The sequence below is a fragment of the Gavia stellata genome, chromosome 1, assembly GCF_030936135.1.
Source record: "Gavia stellata isolate bGavSte3 chromosome 1, bGavSte3.hap2, whole genome shotgun sequence".
NCBI classification, from domain to species: domain Eukaryota; kingdom Metazoa; phylum Chordata; class Aves; order Gaviiformes; family Gaviidae; genus Gavia; species Gavia stellata.
The window spans coordinates 17,185,018-17,209,200 of record NC_082594.1 but is presented as its reverse complement, the minus strand read 5'-3'; the positions used below and the strand labels follow the sequence as shown (position 1 = coordinate 17,209,200).

General features: G+C 40.8%; 1 protein-coding gene across 3 annotated transcripts in view; it reads right to left on the bottom strand.

Annotated features, from left to right (window-relative positions):
- Positions 1-24,183, bottom strand: part of GRIA4 (glutamate ionotropic receptor AMPA type subunit 4) — a 242,445-nt gene that overhangs the window by 60,263 nt on the left and 157,999 nt on the right. For 2 of the 3 annotated variants that reach the window (XM_059819450.1, XM_059819444.1), the window contains exons 5-9: positions 22,633-22,686; positions 20,497-20,655; positions 18,545-18,712; positions 17,004-17,108; positions 6,737-6,847 (exon numbers count right to left, since the gene is read on the bottom strand). In XM_059819450.1, the coding sequence (XP_059675433.1) occupies positions 6,737-6,847; positions 17,004-17,108; positions 18,545-18,712; positions 20,497-20,655; positions 22,633-22,686 (597 nt within the window). Of the gene's footprint in view, positions 1-5,378; positions 5,412-6,736; positions 6,848-17,003; positions 17,109-18,544; positions 18,713-20,496; positions 20,656-22,632; positions 22,687-24,183 lie in introns of those variants that run through there. The other variant, XM_059819456.1, reaches the window with a different exon arrangement.

The window sequence follows — 24,183 nt, the reverse complement described above, 5'->3', positions numbered from 1 at the left end:
TTACTTCAGCTAAGGAACCACACAGCATAGAAAGGTGTCCACAATGATCACTTCCAAAGATAAACTCTGTCTGACTACCTGGTTCCTTGACCTATACATAAGTACACATGCCCAGAGAAATTTGAGGTTGACAACAGCAAATTGTTGCATTTCTTGAGCACATAGTTATGACCACTGCATGGCTAAGGATCGCCAAGGACTTCTAAAACTGGGGCAATCACAAAACAAGCTATTATCATCGTGATGCGTGTGGCCTGGGCACTGAGAAGACCACTGAGCTACAGCATTAACCACACACTGTAATCACTACAGTGATGCAGTGTAATGCCTTTGCCCATACAGAGTTTGTATCTTCAAGGGAAAACTGCTGAGAATTAACAGCAGCCTGCACCGTTTCTTGAATTCCTATCCCCTATTAAATCAGCTTAATCTCAAGCACCTGTCTTCCAGAGGGAGGGAGAGAGAAGAGCAAGGAGATGGGGTCCTGCTCTCTCTTTGCAGTAGATCTTGACTTTGGGAAGTATTTTGGGCACATGAATCAAATGTTCTTCCCTTATGTAGGCTTTTTGTTCCCATGGAAGGAAAAGCCAAAATCTGGGTCTTTCTACATATGTTATTTCACAAAAATGCTTAAAAAGAAACAGAGGCAAAAAATACTGTCTCTTGACTGTGATTTAGCCAACTGCTAGCTAGAAATACAACCAAGTCTTGGCCAGTATCCTGCATTTGTGGAGTCTCCTTACAAGCTTCAGTTACATTTGCTTGCTGTGCCTCAAAAGCAATTTTGTTTTTCAAAGACCAGAGTTAGTGACTGCTAGCTCTTCTGATTCAGCCTTTCTTATAAATCCCAAGCCAAAGGCACACAATTAAAGTCACACCAGGAAATAATAACTCTGGAGAGGAACACAAAGCAGACAGGCACAGAGGAGGCCAGGTCAGCCTGTTCCTTCTCCCAAAACCCAGACACTGTGATTCTGCCTGCACCTTATCACTGACAGGGCTGTCACAAAAAAGCATTTCAGCTGTCTCTGCACAGCAAAGCAAAGTGAGAGATGCCTTATTTTTCCTGCCAAAGGCTAAATAAATTTCAGCCCTCCTCTCTACGAGTTCTGCGAGGGAATGCTGAGAATGGAAGTAGTGGGGTCCAATACTGTCCTTGGTAGGTTCAAGCAGTGGCAATCCCACCCAGTGGAGGGACCACCAAGTGAAGGCTCAGAAGACCTGGGTTCTGCCAGGGATCTGTTGGGTGACTTGGAGGAACCACATCAGTTCTCTCCCCATCCACCACTTCTACACACTCTGATCTTACCAATTAAGAGCAAAATACAGCAAGGAACATCTCTTACAATGCAATTCTCTTATAGGGTAAGGTAGTACCTCTTGCTGTGACTGCTTTAAAAGATGCAGCAATTGAGTGAGATCTGCCAGTGTGAAACAAGACAATTAAAAATAATGGGAACACCTACTACCTTTTGCTTACTATGTTGTCCTTTCCCTCCTACCTATTTTACACAGAATAAATAACAGTTTCTTTAATTGTTGTGCCTACTTTACCTGCCAAATAATGAGAAATGTATTTTCAAGGTAGAATTTGATGGGGGGGATGTGGGTGGGACTGAACATGGCTTTCTGATAAAGACTGTTTGCAAAAAAAATCAAATAGTAGCACTAGTTTTAAATTCTGTCCATTTCAGACTTTGGGGGTGTTTCAAACTAATGAGGTGTGCAGTTGTTATTATAATAACATCAGGGCACTGAAAGGCACTGTTGTTTGCTAACAAGCAACTTACACAGATGAACTTGCAAGGTCACACTGCAAAGTCATGAAATATCTGAATTGATCAATAGCATGTACTCAGCCATATCTTGATGCTCTTTTCTATCTGTGGCACTGAAAAAGATGATTTTTTCTGTATAATCTATTACAACAGCATTTTCTAAATTAGTAGTAATGTTAGTGTAACCATGCTAGTCTAAAGATATGAGATATGCAAGGTATCTGTGGAGAGGTAATCTCTTCTATTAAATCAGCTGAAATAGCTGAAAACATGTTTTTTCACCGTTTCCAGTTACAGCATCTTGTCTAATAAAAACATTACTTCTCCCCACCATCTTTGTATTTACTACATTTTTGAACTATAAACTCTCAACCTACTGATGTAAAACACAGGTTTGACTTACTGCTGAATGAGATTTAACACTGCAATATTTGCAAGTTTTCAGCTGCTTAATAGTATTCTATGGGGTAGTGAATCAAGGAAAAGTCCACATTGAAATGATCAATGACTAGCATGGAACAGATATTTGAAATGGTGCAAGCTTTACTTATATAATTCACAATTTTATAACAATACTTAACATTTGTAAATACATGTTGATGTCTGCAACAATTACCTTTATAGATGTAAACAAATCATTCCACCGCATTGCCACAAATTTACGTGTACAGTAAAATGCTCACAGCTGATGATTCATACTATAAGGGAAGCTGGAGAAAGTAACTAACCCAAATACCAAACAGATCTATGTTTGGCTTTCCTATTCTAAAGTTCATTTCAAAATCTTTAAACATTGTAAAAATAATTTGTAAAAGTGACATATATTTGTGCAAGGAAATGTCTCATTTTTAGAACAGTAGTGGCACACATTATCACACTTTATTCTGAAAGAAACTTCCGTAGATGTCAATGGAAGCTTTTTTGGGTTTTGTGTTTTTGCTTTTTTTTTTCTGAATAAAGTGTCCAGGATTCGGTTTGAAGTCTTTATTATTGTCATGCAACAAACTTCAGTATTTTCTCCAGTCTACTGAAGAATTTAATTAATAAAACTTCTAATGAAAAAATATGTTTCTATTGTGAGAAAGGAGGTTATAGTTAGAATTTTTGAGGTAAGACTTCATCAAGAGTGTATCAGTCAAAACAATGAGAGTGGTTCTCAGTCACCTAATGAAGGTAATCTGTCATCTGAGACACGCTAAGGTAACCTGCTTGACCTCCAAGTGCTGTTCTGCAGATCCTTTGTGCTGCCCCTTTACGGATAGGTCTGATATCCTCAGTGCTAGGCATCCAACTACGTGCCGCTAAATCGATTTCTAAATCTTTGTGGACTTCGATGAAAACTTACATACTTGGGGCACAACTCACCCCACATGCCTGACATGACATACGGTAGCTGAGACATTCACATGGAGTGGTCATATATGGAGCAAAACAGGCAAGTGTCATCCTGCCAGTGTAAGAAATGGGGGATAGGCAGTATATCCTAGAGCATCTTAAATGTCACTGGGTACTTATAAGTGGGCAACTGAATCAACACCCTTTGTACAGTCATCTACATTTAGATGACTCAGTCTTGATTTGGATCCTGCCCTTGAAGCTTAATCTGCCAACACCAAGACTATCTCATTAAAATACTGAGCTGGAAGCCACAATGCAGACACAGCTCATTGTACATCAATCTTTGGTTCTAACGGATTTTTGTGATTTTTTAAGTTTTGCAATCTCAGAGTAGGTACAGAGTTGGCTGTATCATGGAATGGATTAGAGTTTGGAGTAGTCTTCCCAGCCTAGTCTCCTATATTCTGCCTCAACATCTTGTCACCATATTTCTCAACTTGCTAAATTAGAGATCATCATTCTTCCTAGCTGAATAAGTCACTCACTTTACCTTAGCGTTAGAGGTGGGCTGCACATGGCATCCCTTCTCCAGTCATACAATGAGCCTACTCTGCACTTGCAGGTCCCAAGTGCCTCCTGGAGGGAATGCTTCTGCACACAGGTAGAAAATCTGTCCTTTCCAGAGGGCCAGATGTGCAGAAGGCTGTGCATCACATGAAGTGCAGGACACAGGGCTCTCCCAGGAACTATAAAAAGCAGGGCTGCACCGCAGCTGGCAAAGCGCACCAGCTGCCCCTGCTGCCACCTCTCTCTGGGCTGCTCCCTCATCACATGACTAATTGGAGATAGCTTGAGTGCCTATGCGCTAAACCAAAACTATATACCAAGTTCTACGTGCTCTCACTACATTACAAATGAATATAACATTTTGCCAAGTAAAAACCACTACAGTAAGTTCTTTGATTGCAGAGCGAATTCGTTATAATGCACCCTCTATGCAATAGCCATACAGATACATTACAGCAAAGTAAGCATAGACACAGAAAAACTGAAGAAACAGCAGGCAAATCAACTTGTGCTATTTGGCTTCAGGCAAAAATTAAAGCGAGCCATGCTGAAAACTTGTAAACTTCTCTTACACTGCCACGACACCTGTCTTTGAAGACTGAAAAGCCTGACAGCACTGGTTGCAGAAGCTTTTCAGTTTAATGTTGGAAAACGTGCATGCAACCAAAATTACATGTGTCATCTACAATAGTTAACTTCCCTTCAATGTGAAGAGGGCAATGAAGAGGTCATAAAGTCCTTGTCTGGCATTTGCAGCATGACTATAATACACAGAAGAGCAAAATAACAGGATTCTGAAAGTTATTCTAGTTAAGTACTTCTTTTCTTTGTGTATGTGATCATATGCTTGTGGATGCTAAATACATTGCCCTGGCAGGCCAATATTAAGAATCATGGTTCTAATCTGCCTTCAGTATCATGTGTGCAGCTCCCAGCAGAGTCAATGGGAGATAGGCATGATAAGGCAGAATTCACCATATATTCTTACTCAAACCAAATACTGATGTATTTCTCTTGCACTGTGATTTTGAAACATTGAAAAGGGACACTTTTGGTTAAGAAGCAGCGCTGCTTTCAAATAATTGCATTTATCCCAAAACAACATGCTGCTTAAACATAGGACATGCTTTGGAATATTAATTCAGCTTTTTGGTTTTGAAAATGATCCCACCAGTCCTTTCAATACAGGGACTGGAAAAGTTCTTTTGAAGATAACATTTATTATGCACATCAAAATGCTTCAATGCAAACAGGACAGGCAAGATAACACATTTTAAAAGCTTTCTTGTTTTCCTTTTTTTCCTTTCTGGCAAACATGAACCTTTTATATTACTTCTCATTATTATTTTTTTACTCGCTTCTCCTAAGCTTGGAGCTATTTATGGAAATTACAGTATTCATGTATGGTAGCTTCAGTCAAAGATATCAGGATTGGTATGAGAGGAAAATTTCGACTGAAAGCTTGTTATTCACATCGTTCTCTTCTCAGCTTGGCAAAGTTGAAGGTTAACGTCATCTGTTCTAGACATTTCAGATTAGTCACAGAACTTTTCTTGGTGGTTCAGTGCCTGGTCATCCAGTCAGAGGAACAGTAATCCATATGGAAAAATTAGCTCAATGCTACTAGACTGGTGGTTAATACTTGAGCCTTAGTTAGGAATGTTCGCAGCATCTTGGGACTCTTTTCTTCCTTGATCAATTTCTTAAAATAGGATTCTTCATCAGAGGCTGAAAAGAGGAGGACTGTACTGAAGTATATTTTTTTTCCATCACCAAGTCTTTTTTTTTTTTTTTTTTTTTTAGGAAAAAGATACATATATTTTAAATGTCCCATGCAAAAAATAAAATAAAATAAAAATTTACACAATTTGGTTAGGAGTTACATTCTGAATTCCTGTATATCAGTTTGGCTGGTTTGCATCCTGGAATGATAATCTTCAACAGAAGATTTGTTAAGACATACTTAATCTATAAATGCTGATACACACTGCTGGAAATCTGGTAACTAACTGCATTTTTGAGTAAGAAAATGTCTTGACACTTTCCTTTGGATTATTTTCAAGTCTGTATTAAATTAGAAAAATCACTGCTTAACAACTCATACAGAATATTCCTTCCCATTTGAGACACAGCTTATTCTAAAGGGTTAAAATATCTTGTCTAAATGAAGCAGGTGAAAAGGGCAGTGAACTGAGATGTAAAATCTTAAAAGCGGTCAGGTAAAGGTCACCCTTTGCCAGTTGGCTTTGACAAACATCAGCTTAAAAGGGCATGTCTGACTTCAGAGGGAAAATTGTTAAATATTTTGTTTAAAATACAGATTTGTAAGAAAGAATGGTTTTGAAAACCTATGTATTAAAAATGTAAATGAATGAAGCAACTGCATTCTCCTTTGCAACCACTCTTTAAAAACACCAATAACACTGGAAAATCAAACTCCAAATCTATTTAGATTTTATTAAAATGGAAATTTTATTGAAATGTTGAATAAACATATTAAGAAATGTGTTCAAATGCATCTACTAAATTCATGTTTTCATTCACAATTAAAAGTAGATGATCCAGTTTTGATTGGCTGACTGAACTATACTACTTAGAATTTTAGCTCTTGCTAATGCCAATTTTGAATTTATAATGTATCAACAAAAAAGGACAGTGGCATTACAGATGCCTCATTTTATACCCTCTGTTCACTTCTGTCATTTAGAGTTTTCGGGTTTTTCTTTTCTTCCAGTTTCTTGTGAGTCAAAATTTATCAATTAGAGGTTGAAAGAATTCATTTCGATTTCTGAGACTTACTTCAGTAAAAAATCGAAAAGACTGAATAAAGGAAAAAAATTACTGCAACTCAATTTTAAAAATCTGATTTCAAGTGAATCATTATATTAAATGCATACCAAAAAAACTCTGTACAGACATGACAGTCAAGATAATTAAGATATATGGGTCTCACCCTCCCACTAACCTAGGAACTGGCAGGCTAAATTAGACCGTAACTAGAAATGAGATTGTGTCACACACCAGTATAAGCATTAAAAAAAGAAACACCTTACCAAAATTGTAGTGACAACTACTGTTCTGTTCTCAATGGCCGAAGTGTCATTTCCAAGTGTAGGTTCATGCTGAATCAAAACTAATTTATCCATGTCGTTCCAGTAACCGACCTGCAAAACAAAATGTATATAATTTATAGTAGAAAAGTCTACATTCTGTATAATTACAAATATAAATGGTTATAAGAATAACAGAGTGATCCAAAGATAATTTTGTACCAAAGGAAGTGCTGTCGTGCTCACAGGCAGGTGCACGGTGGTATGTATCTAACACTTTGGGTATACCATCTTGCACCACTGCTGCACAGAGCTAGAACTGGTATTGCTGCCACTCAGCTGTTCCTGAACAGTCTGAGCTGCTTACTTCGACCAGAGGCAGAAATTAAATCCCATTTTCAGTAATTTGAAGCCCTCTTGGGGCATAAACGAGATATAAGAATTTTTGCTCTCCACAAGAAAGTTTTCCTGCTCTAATCCTCCAGATCTTCTGGTCTTAGACAGAGGAGTGAAAGACATCTGGATGACAGCTTTGCAATTCAGTGGCTGATCCCAATTCCCTGCTTCATCATGGGCCTCCCGGGAGACCCCAACCCAGGGACTTACATCAGGCTCATTCCACTTAACTGCTGGCACTGACCTTTAGTACCTAGATTAGAAGCCTTGCTATTAAAGCTTTCGTTACGCTCACTGGACAGACAGGCACCACCAGACAATGACTCAGCTCATGCAGGATAAGCAACCCTCCTAGAAAAGTGCTTGCTTTCCCCACTCACTCTAAAGCTTGGTGAGAGTGACTTCACTCTAAAAGTATATCTCTAGTAAGTGCCTACAGGGAGGTGGTACAAATCAGGTTTCCACCTCCCTGGCTGCATTCAGGTTGCCACAACTCTTCCCAGAGCAGCCTTAAGGTGAAACAGCTGCCTTTGTTCATTGATGGTGATGAACTACTCTAGAAACAGGTTTGAATTATTTGTTCTTGTATTCCCATGGAGAAAAAAAAATTGACAGTGGTATGCCTGCAGTCAGAAGCCTTCCCTTACATACAGACATTGCTCTTTGCAGTGCACACCACTGCAGCCTGCAGCTGTGCCCTCTGCATTGGTAGTGATGCTGCTGGGCACAAGACATGAGTCAACATCCTTTTCTCTGAAGGCCCAGAGATGCAGTGCTTGCTGTAAGACCAGATGGGGTGAAGGCAGCCTGAGAAAAGGAGATTCCCCTTCAAAGTTTTATTGATGCTTTTGGGAGCTGCCCAATGAACACTTAAAACTCCCCAAATGCCCCCCCCGCCCCCCCCCCCCCCCCCCAAACCCCAAAAGCTATGTACTATGTCTTTAGATGGCCAAAAGAAGATAGGAGATCTAAAATACTTCACTGTTTTTGTAACTCCTGGCCAGTCAGAATCTTACTCATCTCCTCATGCCATGTGGTGACACCATTAGTATCTGTATCAGCAAGTAGTATTTCTGGATTTAGTGTTCATCCAAATCATTTAATATTGCCCCGGGTGAAGTTAGGTAGGAAAGGTCATTCGCAAGGCTTCCTCGGAATGCTGTGTGCATGATGTTCCCAGTACAAGGTGAATGTCTATGAAATATGAGCCAGCAGTGTGCCAAGAAGGCTGACAGCATCCTGGCCTGTATCAGAAACAGTGTGGCCAGCAGGAGTAGGGAGGTGATCGTGCCCCTGTACTCGGCACTGGTGAGGCTGCACCTCGAATACTGTGTTCAGTTTTGGGCCCCTCACTACAAGAAGGACATTGAGGTGCTGGAGCGTGTCCAGAGAAGGGCGACGAAGCTGGTGAGGGGTCTGGAGCACAAGTCTTATGAGGAGCGGCTGAGGGAACTGGGGTTGTTCAGCCTGGAGAAGAGGAGGCTGAGGGGAGACCTTATCGCTCTCTACAACTACCTGAAAGGAGGTTGCACAGAGGTGGGTGTTGGTCTCTTCTCCCAAGTGACAAGTGATAGGACAAGAGGAAATGGCCTCAAGTTGTGCCAGGGGAGGTTTAGACTGGATATTAGGAAAAAATTCTCCCCTGAAAAGGTTGTCAGACACTGGAACAGGCTGCCCAAGGAAGTGGTTGAATCACCACTGCTGGAGGTATTTAAAAGATGTGTAGATGTGGCACCTAGGGTCATGGTTTAGTGGGACTTGGCAGTGCTACGTTAATGGTTGGATTTGATGATCTTAAAGGTCTTTTCCAACCTAGATGATTTTATGTTTCTATGATTCTGTGAAATGGCAAGTGGTTCATGACAGTGGTCGCTTGTCTCACTCTTACTTGGAGATGTCTAATTCCACCTTTCCACCCATCCTTTCAGTGCAGCAGACATAGGTCCCTTAGCTGAAGCTGCTCTGACATCTAACCTGTGACTCACTAGCAATTACGCTCCCTTTCCCCCTTCTTGCCATTCTCTTTTCTGCAACTAGATCATGGTTGTCTGTGGAACCTCTGCCTAGGTTGCTGGGCAATGGCTTAGCGCCTATTCCTCTGACCCAGTGCTGACAGCACTCAGCTCCATGTCAAATGGACAACAGGAACAGAAACACGTCAGTGGGAGAACAGTGCTCTAATCCCATCTAAAGGGGCTCTCCAGGCTGCTGAGAACCTAATGAATTAAGAGACTGATCTTTTTACCCAGGAAAGGTGCAGACAGCTGCAGTGATTTTAAAAAGTTCCTATCAAAGAGATGCAGTTCAAGCTGGCACAGCTCACTCTTCAGAAGCACCTGGGGACCAGTCAGCAGCAACTCTCCCTTTCCTCCCTCGTTGATTAATTAGCAGGTCATGAGACCAAAAGCTGGGAGAGAGGAATGAGTTGTCAATCTCACCAGAAGAGGAAAGGGAATTTTAGTGGAAACTGGGCTCCAGACAGAGCTCCAGTCTAACTGTCAGTGCCAAATGACAGTCTGTGCCTGGATGAAAAGGCTTCAGTATGATGGAAACTGGCTAAATGATCAGATCAGTTACGCAGCCAATATTATTTCTAACATTATTGTAGAACCCAGACTAAAATTCACCGTCACATAGGATTCTGCCTCCATGATGTGGAGAAACATCTTGTTCAGATCAATGCAGTGATGTGATATGAGAGTCTAAAAATGCAGGGGAGTGCTTTTGGTTTCTGGTCTCACATGCATTAAAGAATCCTGTATATTCTTAAAACAGCCAAGCTTCCTCTTGGTTTTTACATTTACTATTTCATTCATTTCCTTTTTGAAAAAAATTTATGGAGAGGCAAGTCATTTTAGCAGTCCCTAGAGCCGTGTGCAGACACACTCACCACAGAGAATTACAAATACATGAAGTAATTCAATATGAGTAAGTATGAGTGAGTATGAATGAATATTTTTTTTCTATTAGTGAAGCAAACAAGCACGAACTCTTCCCATGCACAACTTCTGGTCTATTTAGTTGAAATATTCCTTTTCTCTTTGCAATTGCTATTACAGCACAGAAGCCTTGATTTCAGTGTCTGCAGCTAACAGGAAGCTTCAGCATTGCTGATATAGTGGAGAAGGAGGTGTTCTTCCTAGTAGGATGCACTGGTAACAAATATTCTTTTTCATCCAGAAAACCATAGAGTCACAGATACAACTGATAACTGAAAATTTCAAGTTCCTGTCAAAAACTGTAACCAGCTAAAGGCCGAATAGGTACACCAAAACCTGGCAGTTTGGGAAGCTCATTGTAATAGTGAATGATTGTTTTTCATTGTGCAATTCCTCACTGCTGGGAAGTTCAGAAGGAAAACAGAATATGAATGATGTACTGTGTTATAAAAGTAAGTACCATATGAAAATGCAGAGATAAAGGAGGTTTTTGAGGAATGGCAGGCATTTTTTAAAGGAATTTTAGCTTGTGTGTATGGGTGTGAGCTTGCATTTGTGCATCTCAAACCTGTGCTAAACAAAGTAAGTCTGGAACTGGATTAATAAATAAATATATAAGATATATCAAGAGACTTGTATAAGTATATAGATTCACAGTCACTGTAAGAGTATTAATAACAATATACTGTCCTATAAATACCTCAAATCCCCAAGGAAAAAAACTCCTCAAAGGACAGGATTGAATTCAGCTACTAAAGTACATCCAATTCTATTTGGATTGCAACCGGACTATATAGCAGTTGCATCCACTTATACAGAAGCTGAATTTGTCTTTTAGAAAACAATATTGCAAAAATACCTGCCTCAAAGTAAATTTGTCACAACAGTTTAGCATTTGAATGAATAGTGTCATTTCTGAAGGCCTGTGCACCTTGTAGCAATCACTGAAATGCTCCTGCTGAAGCCCACAAGTCACTAAGGGCAACAGAATACTCAAAATTTTTGATAATCAATTTTCATGTTAGTTGCCCAAGTTGGAATTTAGGAGCCAAATCTTAGACTGTCTTGTGCATGTACATGTATATGTGTATGTATATGCTTTGTTTACTTTTTATTTTTCTCTTTTTTTTTTTTAAATCTTGGTGACATGATGAATGGTGAATGACAGAATCACAGAATGATTGAGGTGGGAAGGGACCTCTGGAGGTCATCTGGGCAAACCCCCCTGCTCAACCTAGATCCAGTTGCCCAGGACTGTGTCCGGATGGCTTTTGAATATCTCCAAGGAGGGAGACTCCACAACCTCCCTGGGCAACCTGTGCCAATGCTTGGTCACCCTCACAGTAAAAAAGTGTTTCCTGATGTTCAGAGAGAATCTCCTGTGTGGCAGTTTGTGTCCATTGCCTCTGGTCCTGGGCACCACTGAAAAGAGTCTGGCTCAATCTTCTTTGCACCTTCCCTTCAGGTATTTGTACACATTGGTAAGATCCCTCTTGAGCCTCCTCTTCTCCAGGCTGAACAGTCCCAGCTCTCTCAGCCTTTCCTCATAGAAAAGGTGTTCCAGTCCCTTAGTCATATTTCTGGCCCTTTGCTGGACTCTCTCCAGTATGCCCATCTCTCTCTCGTACTGAGGAGCCCAGGACTGGACACAGCACCCCAGATGTGGCCTCACCAATGCTGAGTAAATGGGAAGGATCACCTCCCTCGACTTGCTGCCAATACTTCGTCTAACACAGCCCAGGACACCATTAGCTTTCTTTGTTGCAAGGGCACATTACTGGCTCATGTTCTGCCCACCAGGACCTCCAGCGCCTTTTCCACCAAGCTGTTTTCCAGCTTGGTGGCCCCCACCATATATTCGTTCCTGGCATTGTTCCTTCCCAGGTGCAGGACATTGCACTTAGAATCATAGAATTGTTTAGGTTGGAAAAGACTGTTAAGATCATCAAGTCAAACTGTTGACCTAACACTGCTAAGTCCACCACTAAACCACGTCCCCAACCATCCACATGTCTTTTAAATACCTTCAGGGATGGTGACTCAACCACTTACTTGGGCAGCCTGTTCCAATGTCTGACAACCCTTTCATTGAATAAATTTTTCCTAATATCCAATCTAAACCTCCCCTGGCACAACTTGAGGCCATTTCCTCTTGTCCTATCACTTGTCACTTGGGAGAAGAGACCAACACCTACCTCTCTGCAACCTCCTTTCAGGTAGTTGTAGAGAGCGATAAGATCTCCCCTCAGCCTCCTCTTCTCCAGACTAAACAATCCCAGTTCCCTCAGCTGCTCCTCATAAGACTTGTTCTCCAGACCCCTCACCAGCTTCACTGCTCTTCTTTGGATGTGCTCCAGCACCTCAATGTCTTTCTTGTAGCGAGGGGCCCAAAACTGAATATTCAAGGTGCGGCCTCACCAGTGCTGAGTACACAGGTACGATCACTCCCCTAGTCCTGTTGTTCACACTGTTTCTGATGCACGCCAGGATGGCATTGGCCTTCTTGGCCACCTGGGCACACTGCTGCCTCATATTCAGCCAGCTGTCGATCAACACTCCCAGATCCTTTTGTGGCGGGCAGCTTTCCAGCCACTCATCCCCAAAGCCTGTAGTGTTGCATAGGGTTGTTGTGACCAAGTGTAGGATTTGGCACTTGGCCTTGTTGAACCTCATACAATTGGCCTGGGTCCATTGATCCATCCTGTCCAAATCCCTCTGTAAGAGCCATCCTACTTTCAAGCAGATCAACACAGCCACCCAAATTGGTGTCATCTGCAAACTTACTGAGGGTGCACTCAATCCCCTTGTCCAGATCATTGATAAAGATATTAAACAAGATCACCCCTTGTTGACTTTCATGAGGTTCCTGTTGGCCCATTTCTCCAGCCTGTCGAGGTCCCTCTGGATAGCAGCACAACACCCTGGCATAACAGCCACTCCTCCCATTTTGGTGTCATCCGCAGACTTGCTGGTGGCACACTATGCCCGAGATCCAGATCATTAATGAAGATTTTAAATGGAACTGGACCCAGTTTTGACCCGTAGGGTACACCACTAGTTACTGGCCTCCAATTAGACTTCAGACCACTGATCACCACCCCCTGGGCTTGGCCCTTCAGCCAGGTTTCAGTCCTCCTCATTGTCTGCTTACCCAGCCCATACACCAATAGCCTCTCTAGGAGGATCTTATGGGACACAGTGTCAAAGGCCTTAGTGAAGTTCAGATAGAAAATATTCACTGCTCTCCCCTCATCTACCAGGCCAGTCATTTCATTGTAGAAGTTTATCAAGCTGATCAAGCATGACTTCCCCTTGGTGAAGTCAGCCATGCTGACTACTCGTGATGATTTTTCTTGTCCTTAACGCACCTAGAAATGGTGTCCAAGAATATCTCTATCACCTTCCCAGGGATCGAGGTGTAGCTCCCTGGGTTCTCCTTCTTGCCCTTCTCGAAGAGAGGAGTGACATTTATTTTTCTCCAGTCTTCAGACACTTCTCTCAGTCGCCATGATCAACCAAAGATTATTGGGAGTGTCCTCACAATGACATCTGCCAGCTCCCTCAGCACTTGTGGGTGCATCCCGTAGGGGCCCATGGACTTATGCATGTCCAGTTTGTTTAAGTACTCCCTGACCTGTTCCTCCTCCATCAAGGGTACATCTTGCTCCAGCCTTTCTCCCTTGTCTCTGGGACCTGGGATTCCTGAAGGCCAGTCTTGCTAGTAAAGACTGAGGCAACGAAGGCATTCAGTACCTCAGCCTTTTCCATGTCCTGTGTACTCAGGTCCCCTGTCTCATTGAACAAAGGGCCCACATTTTCCCTAGGCATCCTTTTGTCACCTGTGTGCATACAGAAGTCCTTCCTGTTGTCTTTGATGTCCCTGGTTAGATTCAATTCCATTTGGGCTTTAGCTTTCCTAACTTCGTCCCTGGATGGTCGGACAACGTTTCTGTATTCTGCCCAGGTTACCCATCCTTGCTTTCATGCTCTTGCTTCCTTTTTATGTTTGAGTTTGGCTAGGAGCAGTTTGTTCATCCACGTAGGCCTCCTGGCATTTTTGCCTGGCTTATTCGTGGGGACGGAACTCTCTTGAACTTGGAGGAGGTGATCCTTTATTATTAACCAGCTCTCTTTTAGGCCTCTTTTCCCTCCAGGGCCTTACCCCTTATCCTCCAAGCAGATCTTTGAGGAGGCCAAAGTCTGCTCTCCTCAAGTCCAGGGCGTGAGCTTGCTTGTCACTCCTCTCCCCTGCCCTTAGGCTCCTGAACGCCACCATTTCATGCTCACTGCAGCAAAGGCTGGCTTTGACCTTCACATCCCCAACAAGCCTCTCCTTGTTGGTAAGTACAAGGTCTAGCAGAGCACCCTTCCTCATTGGTTCCTGTATCCCTTAGAGGACTAAGTTGTCAATGGACTCCAGGAACCTCCTGGATTGCTTATGTCCTGCTATGTTGTTCCATGAGCAGATACTGGGGTGCATGAAGATCTCCATGATGACCAGGACCTGTGAATATGAGGCTGCTCCTATCTGTCTGTAGAGGGCCTCATCCACTTGTTCTTCCTGGTCAGGTGGTCTAGAGCAGACACTCACTATAACGTTGCCTTGACCTGTCCTCTCTTTAATCCTAACCCATAAACTCTCAGCTGGCTCCTCATCCATCCCCAGGCAGAGCTCCATGCAATCCAGATGCTCTCACACATAAAGGGCAACTCCCCCTCTCATCTTCCCTGCCTGTCCTTCCTAAAGATCCTGTATCCCTCTGCTGCAACACTGCAGTCACAGGAGCCATCCCACCACATCTCCGTGATCTTTCTCCTCACACCCTTTCCCCTCACCGGCAGGTTTTGTTATTGTTCTGCAGACAAGAACCAAGTAAGAAATGCTGCATAAATGAAACTAATATGAGCATTGGCTATTGTTTCCCATTTTATTAAACTATACGGAAGTCTGCTTCTGACTAGCCGTGCCTTTTGTAATGCTCTGTTCACATCCTTAAAGCTGTGGGCAACAAAAATGACTTTTCTAAAGATTAGAGGCATGCGTTACTCTGACTGGAAGGGCTAGTCCTGAAAAGATATTGCTGGGTAACTCATAAGTCATGTTATGTAGGACATGAGAAGAAGACATTAAAAGTGAAGGCCTCTTAGTTCAATTAAGTATAGCCATTTCTCACGTATTATATAGGATTTGTCAGACTGGAGCACAGAATTGGTCCAATAATCACATATAAAATACTATGTAATACGAGAGAAATAAATTCCTGTGGGTAGCCAGATCTGTCAAAGCTGTTACGGCTTATTATATCAAAGACAGGTGATGGCTTAAGAGTGGCAGAGAGGCATGCCTGAAAAGGTGAGAAAAGCACCTTGGGATTCTAGCACAGCACAGACATAGCTCCTCTTTTTGCAGCCACCCTCCCCCTCAAACTGCAGTCAAGAAGAGAGGGTGGGGACATCCCTGCAGTGGTGCCAGCCAGCCACCTCTCCCAAAACAAGTGACAAATGTTGAAACAGGAACAATAGGCCACTTCTGGCAGTTTGCTGCCAAGCAAATTCCCTAATGAGTTACTGAAGTTGTGACCTAATTAACCACATCTTTTCCACCTTGTCTTCCCTCCTGTACAATTGGGAATGGAAAGGTCATATTTCACCACTTGCCTTTGATGCACCCCAGCCACCCGTACATTCTCCTGGCTGCCAACAGTGCAGTGCACAGCCAGGAAGGGAGCCGGAGCAGCAGCAAGGTCAGACACATTGCCTGGCAGGAGACACCGGGCTTCCCAAGACAGAAGGAAGACACACTCACCTTTCCCAATTTATTCTTCAGCCATCTGTCATACTTTCAAAAGGCAATTGCACCAATGCTACTCATACACAGGCACATGCTTTGCTTTGGTCTACAGCTCTATACTGCGATATACTGGCAGTTTGTTCATCCCAACGTGTAATTCTGCTCTGGGTCTGTTGTTTAAGACTCTGCCTTCTCATCACTGTTGCATGTAATTCTCTTTGGGGACACACAGTTCACCTGGGGTACTATTTACTGGGCTTGTCACCTCTGACCTGACAGCAGAGGACTATTTAATTCAATTCTGATTGCCTTGGCCCTACTCAAGTAGCCATGATTCTCCTATTCACCATCAGCTTCTCACTTTTTCTTGTTATGATGGTCTCACAAACAAAAGAGGCCACAGTGCCTCCAAAGGAGCTAAAATCCTTGAGCCTGAGGGCATTTTCTACTCTTTATTTGTTTTATACTATGAAAAATGGACAAAGAAGCACAGAAGACAAAGGGTAAACAAGGTACCCAGGCTTGCCTTTTCAAAGTGATTGGCTGAGTGATAAGCTATATGCATTCAGACGTGGAGGATCTGCTTAGACATATATTAATGTGCATTTGCCTAAGTTGCTTACAAAGAACCAATCAAGCACACAGGATTAGATACTGCAATTAATTTCAGAAAATATAAGTATTCAGGGCATTCTCTCTTCTACCCCTCTCCTCTCCTTTCCCCCTTAAAAGCCTTATGTTAGTTACAGCCTATGATTTTTGTTTACACAGAATGTACAAATGACCCTGCATAAAAATGCCATTAATTTGCAAGATAGAAATCTTTGGATAAGATACAAGAAATATCTACTATTCAGGGTTCTGACCATTTTCCATCACCCAGCAGCCTAGCAACATGCCATCCAGCTGGTTTTCATTAGTATGCTTGACTGACTGACATACCACCTCTCCAAGATGCACACTTGTTTTTGTGTTCCCCAATTTGTTGCACTGAATAATAGTATCTAGTAAAAAATCCATGTATTCCATATATTATCTTTTTTTAAACCAAACAGAGACTAGTTCAAGATAAATTTGCATAATCATTTCATCATACATAACTCATTTATATGATATCAGGATAGTAAACATTGTCAGCATATACCTTCCGAGGGCCCGTGTTCTTCAGCTCAAAGACATCCATGGTGTAGTTGACTCTGCGACCATAGTGGTCAAACTGAACGTTTCCTGTCAATCCTTGTATTCGAACCTACAAATGGAAGAAAAAGTGTCATGAAGATCCAGCCGTATATTCTTTACTCCAAATGTCACAGAGCAGTGAAAGTTATCCTGGCTATGTCCTTAGATTACCATAACAACACTACTCTAGAATAGGCAGGCATTATAAAGCAAAAAAGTTGGCTCCTTTTCCTTTGTATTCCTTTTTCCTCTCAAACCATGCTCAAAATATAGGCTTAAATATGCCAGTATCTAAGTTTTAACAAAGACTCACAATGGACCTACTCTTCTTTCATGCTGTGCAGCTCAACACTTTCCAGCTGCAGGTCCTAAAGAGAAGTAAATTTTTTACCATTCTCATCACTGCTGTATAATATTTTGGATCACATGAAAGAATGTAAAACCATAAGATTGGCTGTGACAGTTTTCTACCACATGTGCCTCAGCTGAAACCAGAACTGTTTTTATTTTGTCTTTCAGTGCTTTACTGCCTCACTGAAGGATACCCAGACTGTGGTCCTCATCCCAAAGAAGCCACGGGCATATTGCTTCTGGCTTTGATTGTATCAGAATCTGGCCATGCAAACCTCTTTGGCCAGATTCGAAGGCTCATGTTGTCTGCCCTAACACAGCAGCCTGACTTCATGCTTCTCACAATTGTTACAGATCTGTGCATCAGCACGGAGTATGTGAAACATACAAAATGCTTTATTTCTATCCCTAAGAGTCAGGATGTGGATTTAAACCATTTACTCTTTCCCTCTGTCCATTTCTATCTCTGTCGATTTTTCTCCAGGACTGAAACCTTGGCTTCCAGGCACAGAGCTGCCAGCTCTGTCAGCAGTGACTTTTCCTCAGCAGTTTCTCCTGAGTGGAGCCTGCTCATTTGCAATGATTTAAATTCTACTGCTGGATTTTTATTTTCTTACTGTCCCATTCAAAGGAAAGGCTAAATCATCTTGACAGAGATCTGGAACTTTCTAGGCATCCATATTCATCAGGAATTCAAAGTCCTGACATCAGAGAACAATAGCTCTCTGTTATTTCCTTTTAAAGAAAAAAATACTACCTATGTGATTTCCCTGCGAGAAATCTACTTTCATTCCAGATGACAGGAACATATTTGAAAGATTGTATTATGTAGCTATACCTTTTTCCTTAAATGACAATATCCGGACACCCAGGTTATATGCAAAAGCAACAGGTGAGCTCACCAGTTCAGTGGAGGAAGTCCCAATGACCTTAATAGAACTAATAGTAGTTTCAAATAGTAGCAGTTCCCCTTTGCCTTCATTCCAAGTTATAAACCAGAACAACCAGAACAGCCCCAGCTGTTTCCAAATGGCAACTGAAAAATAAATTTCTCCTCTCCCATAACTACCATTGTGTAGAATATCTTCCAAATCATGTAGTGTACAACTAGTATCCAATATTCACAAAGATCACTAGAATAAAGCCTACCCTTACCTGTTTTAATGTCCTCTCCATATCAATTCCTTGACCCCATGGGGCTGCAGGGTTAGCAAGACAATCACCAGCATTTCCTCTCCTTGAAATATCAATTTTCTGTCTTCTAAGATTACGGAAAGTTTCAGCCATCACAAGTACTCCATCATATGTTAATGCAGATGTATACTAAATAGATGGACAAACACACCGCTTTAGAGTTGGCATGTCTTTACAAAAATCAGCTGTCTCAGATATGTCTAGTTTGATTCATTATGCAGCAGTTTCTATACCGTCATTTAGAAAAAAACTGTCCTCAAAATCAAAAGCAATTTTGTCTAAGGAACAAATGCAGGACTGAGAAGAGTACATTTCAGTAGCTCCAGCTTTAAAACTGTATTTCTTAAGGGCAGAGAAATCTGCCTCTGGAGAATTATCAGAAGAAACAAATTAAACCGGGGATATTCAAGTCTTACATTTTTTTTCCCAGTTGTCTCATATGTTAGAGAATAACCCCACCCACCCAACTTACTCAAAAGAAAAGAAAGAAACAGTAACTTACTAAGAAAATATAACTGAAAAAATGCATGGCTAATGAGCAGACATCCAGGCTACTGGAATTGTTAAGAATGATCAAGGGTATGCTCTTGCTATTGGAAAACCTATCTTGGCTTTCTGAATGACACAGGGCACTGAAGATTCTGGGTTTCTACACTAACTACAGTAACTGCTTTAGGTTGAGAACATGCCAAATTAAATGTGTAGAGCAAGTCCTCAACAGAGGTTAGCCCAGGGCCACATAAACAAAGAGGCATTTTCTCAGTATGGTCCTCTGATGGACATACTGCACCAGGAGAAGTTGTTCATTTGCCCAGGGCTGCTATTGACATGCCCTGTAACTTCCAAAATTTAAATTCACTTATTCAAGTCTGATTTCCTTCCTTTCCTTTGTCTTGCATATTATAAGCTCGGACATGGTTTATCTTTATAATCTCAAATTTTGTTATCCATAGGTGAACTATGTGAAATTCGGATGAATCATACTGACCTAAAGAAGGAGGCAGCACTATCCTGTTCATGTGGCAAAAAGTCCTATAGGCTAAATTGTTCCTGTCACCAGTACTTGGGGATGTCTGCACACCATAGCCCACAACATCCTTGGGTTTTTTCCCCTCCAGAACATACATTTCTGGAATATTCACTGAATTATTATTATACATGTTGATACTTTCTCTAGACTTTGCCAACCTACCACTCTCCCAGCCAAGGGAGGGCTGATTGCTTATCTTTGCACAGCACCCAGCACAAAGGAGCCCAGTCTCAACTAGGTCTGATATGCATTAGTACACATAATAACAGAACTATTTTGATGAAGTCATATTTATAGCTACACTATGATTTGCATGGCAAGAAAATTATAGGTGAGAGAAATATTTTGTTATTCATCTGTGAGGGATTAGGATAGATGAACACTGGGATGTAATTTCACTGTAAGATTGTTCCTGAAAGTGATTACTACACCAAGTTTTGAGGTGGATAGAATTTCCAGAGGAAACTCCAAATGAAAATTTAAGGGTAGTAAATTTACAGTTGTGGTTATATCTCATATACAGAAGAATTCAACTGTCAGGAAAGCTCTGCACTCTAAGTGAATCTAGATAATTAGACTAATTCATGTAAAATTGGTTGAAATTAAGTTTACAGTTAAGTATTTGACCTTTAATTCCTGTCAGTAAAGGGGTGAAGTTGGAGAATAAGTGACAAAGGACATTAAAGTACATCAGTGAAATGTGTTGCAGTTTGTGTTTCTATCATACAATCATAAGGATAGGCATAATTAGTTGCCAGTAATAGTAAGATAAACTGCCTTCTCCTCTGCCAAAACATGAAGGTCTTCATTCATGTATTCAGCGATGTTAATCAGGAATTAGAACACCTGAGTGATATCTTTGGTGCTTCAGATCGGTCAGTACCTTTGGTGGGGTCTCGGATCCTGGGTATTCTCTCTGGTCCAGCTTCTTCCAGCGTTGCATCAGCTTAGTTACCATTGGGGTACTGAAATCTACTAGCTGAAATCCAGTCACATTGGCTCCTCCATGCATAAATCTCTCCAGAGAAATATCTTTGAATCCCTATAAAATCAATTAAAGATTTTTTTTTTTGTCCTTGTACACCACTGTGGGTCCAATCTGTTCTAGGTCAGCAAGGCAGCATGAAGAATGTACAGCAGCAGGTTTCCATTAGAAGCCAAGACTTAAAACCAGAGAATAATGTTGAAGCTTTGTTCATGATTTCCATTTGTGTAATAAAGAAGTAAACAAAACCAAGAAATAAATTTCCCATATTATTGCTAGGGTGGTCTTGACACCCAAGCAACACATTGCTGGGAATGGCAGACAGTTTTCTAAGAAATGCCTTTGGTGAATCAACTGAAAAGTGCCTGCAGAATATTAAAGCCTTAATCCAGTTTTCATCAAAGTTGGCAGATTTGAATGAGCACTGTACTAGTGCTTTAACCGATATATCCCTGTTTCTTTGCATGTTTGCAAAACGAACAACACTATTGTGTAAATACTTTTATTCCAGGATTCATTGTTTAGGCTGAAGGTGTCTGAGATAATGAGGTAATACAAGAGACATTAGAAGGCAGAGACAGCACATGAGGATCTCACTGTGCAAGGAAAGTATAACCTCAGAATCACACTTCTGTGAAGTACGATGGTGGTAGCTCTCAGGTCTGCTATATATTTAAAGCCCAGTGACCTCTAACATTGAAAGAAAAAATAAAGTACATATACTTCCTGACTTACTAGTTTCTCAGCCTAATCTGTTCAACATGTATAAAGACAAATTCTTCTGTAAAATTTGCCTTTAGAGACATAACTGAACTTCAAGAAACTGCATATTGCAAACTGCTAAAGCAAGCTAAGAAGCAAGCATGACTCTTTCTGCACCTTTCCTATCTGCTATGTTTAATGCTAGATCAGAGGTACCTTATCCTCTGATTGGCATTTAGCAGTGCAAACAGAAGTGAATTATCACACCTAAGTTAAAAAAGAAAGATTTAGGAAAAAAAATTGTGGGTTACTGACCCAATGTCCCAGAGAAAAAATCTGTTAAGGACGGAGATTTGATTTATGTCCTAAAGGATACTGACACTAAATATAAAAGGTGATGCATCAGGAAGTCATATTACCCACATTATTGAACAGCCAGTAGATAACAACGTGTCCCCTGCTGAAGTAGATGAGTAGATGTGCCTGTCTCCACTGTATATCCCACTAGCAGTTCACTGCAACATCCGGTTCCTTGTTTACAGCAACTATTTTGCATGGGAAAAGTTACTTGGGGAACTATAACTTTGTAATGCTGAAAATCTAATTTGTAAGACCTAAGAGAATAGACATGTCCTATTTAAAATGCCTGAGGTCTTAAAAATAATCTGAGGTGATCTTAAGTTAAGGTACAAGTACAGCAAAGCACAATAAAATACTTCATATCAACTAAAATTCCTTGAGGGAGAGTAAAAAGAAAACAATTTAAAGCATACATTAGACTCTGTCCTACATTCACAGTGCTTGGCCAGGCAGGTATTCTGGCTTAAAGAATGGGTTATTTTAATAATAAAGTATTGCTTTTACTCTTTCTTTGCCCTCTTCTGAACATTATCTGTGTGAATATGCAGTTTAGACTTAGAGTGAAAATACTGAACTAGGAATTTGACGGGAAATAGCTGATCTTACAGCAAAATGAATGTTCCCTGGAGAATGTAGAAAAGTTACGTCGAGAATTGTTATGTTAGTAATATTGAAAAGATGAGTCAAAAATCATAGCGTACTTCTGTAGATTCTAATTCAGCCACAAGATACACTTAGCAGTCCTTTATGCTACATTGATTTTGATAAAATTTAAAAGGGTAACATTGTGCCCCTCTTGTCTAGACAGCTTTAACAACAAAACCAAGTTCTTTTACACACCATAAAGAATGTATTATGAGCAACCATGTATTAGTGACAAATGGCAAATGTTGTGTGAAGCGTTGTAACTTCAAAGCAAAACTGAGTGTTTCACTTACCAAGCAGGGGTATAATTCTAGAAAAGTATCTTACCAGGTTGGCAACAATATAATGGTATCCTTTAACATGTTTTCCCACGCTCACAATCTGTGGGAGAGAAACAAGAAACAAAAAAAGGAAAAACAATGTCATATTGTTTTCTCTAGAAAGTTGTTTTCATAGCCAGACAGATATAAATTCTGACATATGTAACATCAGCAATGTAATTTTGAGAGTCTTTCTCCAGTAAGGTAGCTATAACTTTCCAGGTGCTTAATCATGGAAAGAAGTTAAAATGAAAGTGAGTAAAATAACAAACTGGTAATCTGAGTGTCTTCCATATGATTGAAAATGTTACTGTAGTATACTGTTCTATCAAATAGAGGAATTACCTATGGGATATAAATTCAGAAGGAGGAGGTCACACATTAGCTAGAAAGCCTACCTGCAGATGTACCTTTTCATTTTAAATAAGTGCAGAATTTGTGAATCAAACTGGGTTTTAATCCCTTGGGATCAAAGCTATTTGCCCTTGAGGTGGTCAAGTATTACAAGTGTTATTCAGCTCTTAGTAATATGCTATAGACTTTGGGAACAGGCATGAGTGAGGACAGAACAAGAGCAGACAGTGAGGCTGCCTTTGAGTGTTTAACCAAAATATAACATCAAGTGATGCAAAAAGGGAACAACCATGATATGCAGCTGCTACAGTCCTGATAAGGCAAGATCAACAACAGGCTTTAGGCAAAATTATGTCAACCCACGCCTTGTATCAATATTATTGACATTCCTATGATAGAATGCTTCTTATTTAATGTGCCGAAAATCAAAAATGAGGAGAGAATATTTTGTCAGTAGAAAATGGTGCTAATAGATTCATTACAGATTAAAGCTGTTTTTACTAAAAAAACTTAGCAGTAATACCTGCAACATGCCGATTGCATTTACCACCAGTAAAGAGTCCTTTTAACTCTTATTTTTGATAGTTTACCACTCATTTAGGAGAAGTCTGCTTGCAGCCCAAATATGTGATTTTTTTTCTCATCATGTACTCATCTCCACAAATCATTTTAGCTTCTTTCCAAATGAATAAATAAGATACAGGTAAAAGTTTTCCATGAGGTGCAGGTTACTCAATAAATAATGGGAAACTTGTAGATCTGTCCCCTTTCCTGCTTTGAAATCTTAGCTCTAGGCCCTGTCCTGAAGAGTTGGCAACTTCTTGCCTTCACAGATCACACCTCATGTTCAAAAGACAGAAGAAACATTCACTAAGCCTTGAAGACCCTTTTCCCAGTGCAGCAAAAAACAATTATTATCAAATTTTGGAGATGAGAGACAAATTGCTGAAGGACTAAGTAATTTGGCAAAAGACACCCAAGGATCCAGGATCTAAATCTGGATTAAGACTTGGAAATGCTTGATTCCCCGCTCTGTTGTTCCAGTAAGTCAATTTGCCTCTACAGCAGAGTGGAAGGGAAAATCAAAGGGATGTGGCATAAGCATCTTGTCAGAACTGTTTTAATTTCATTATTTTAAAGTAATAAAGTGAATAAGCAATTTGTCTGTTATCCTTTGGTTCTTCTTGTTTCCCAACCTCTATTT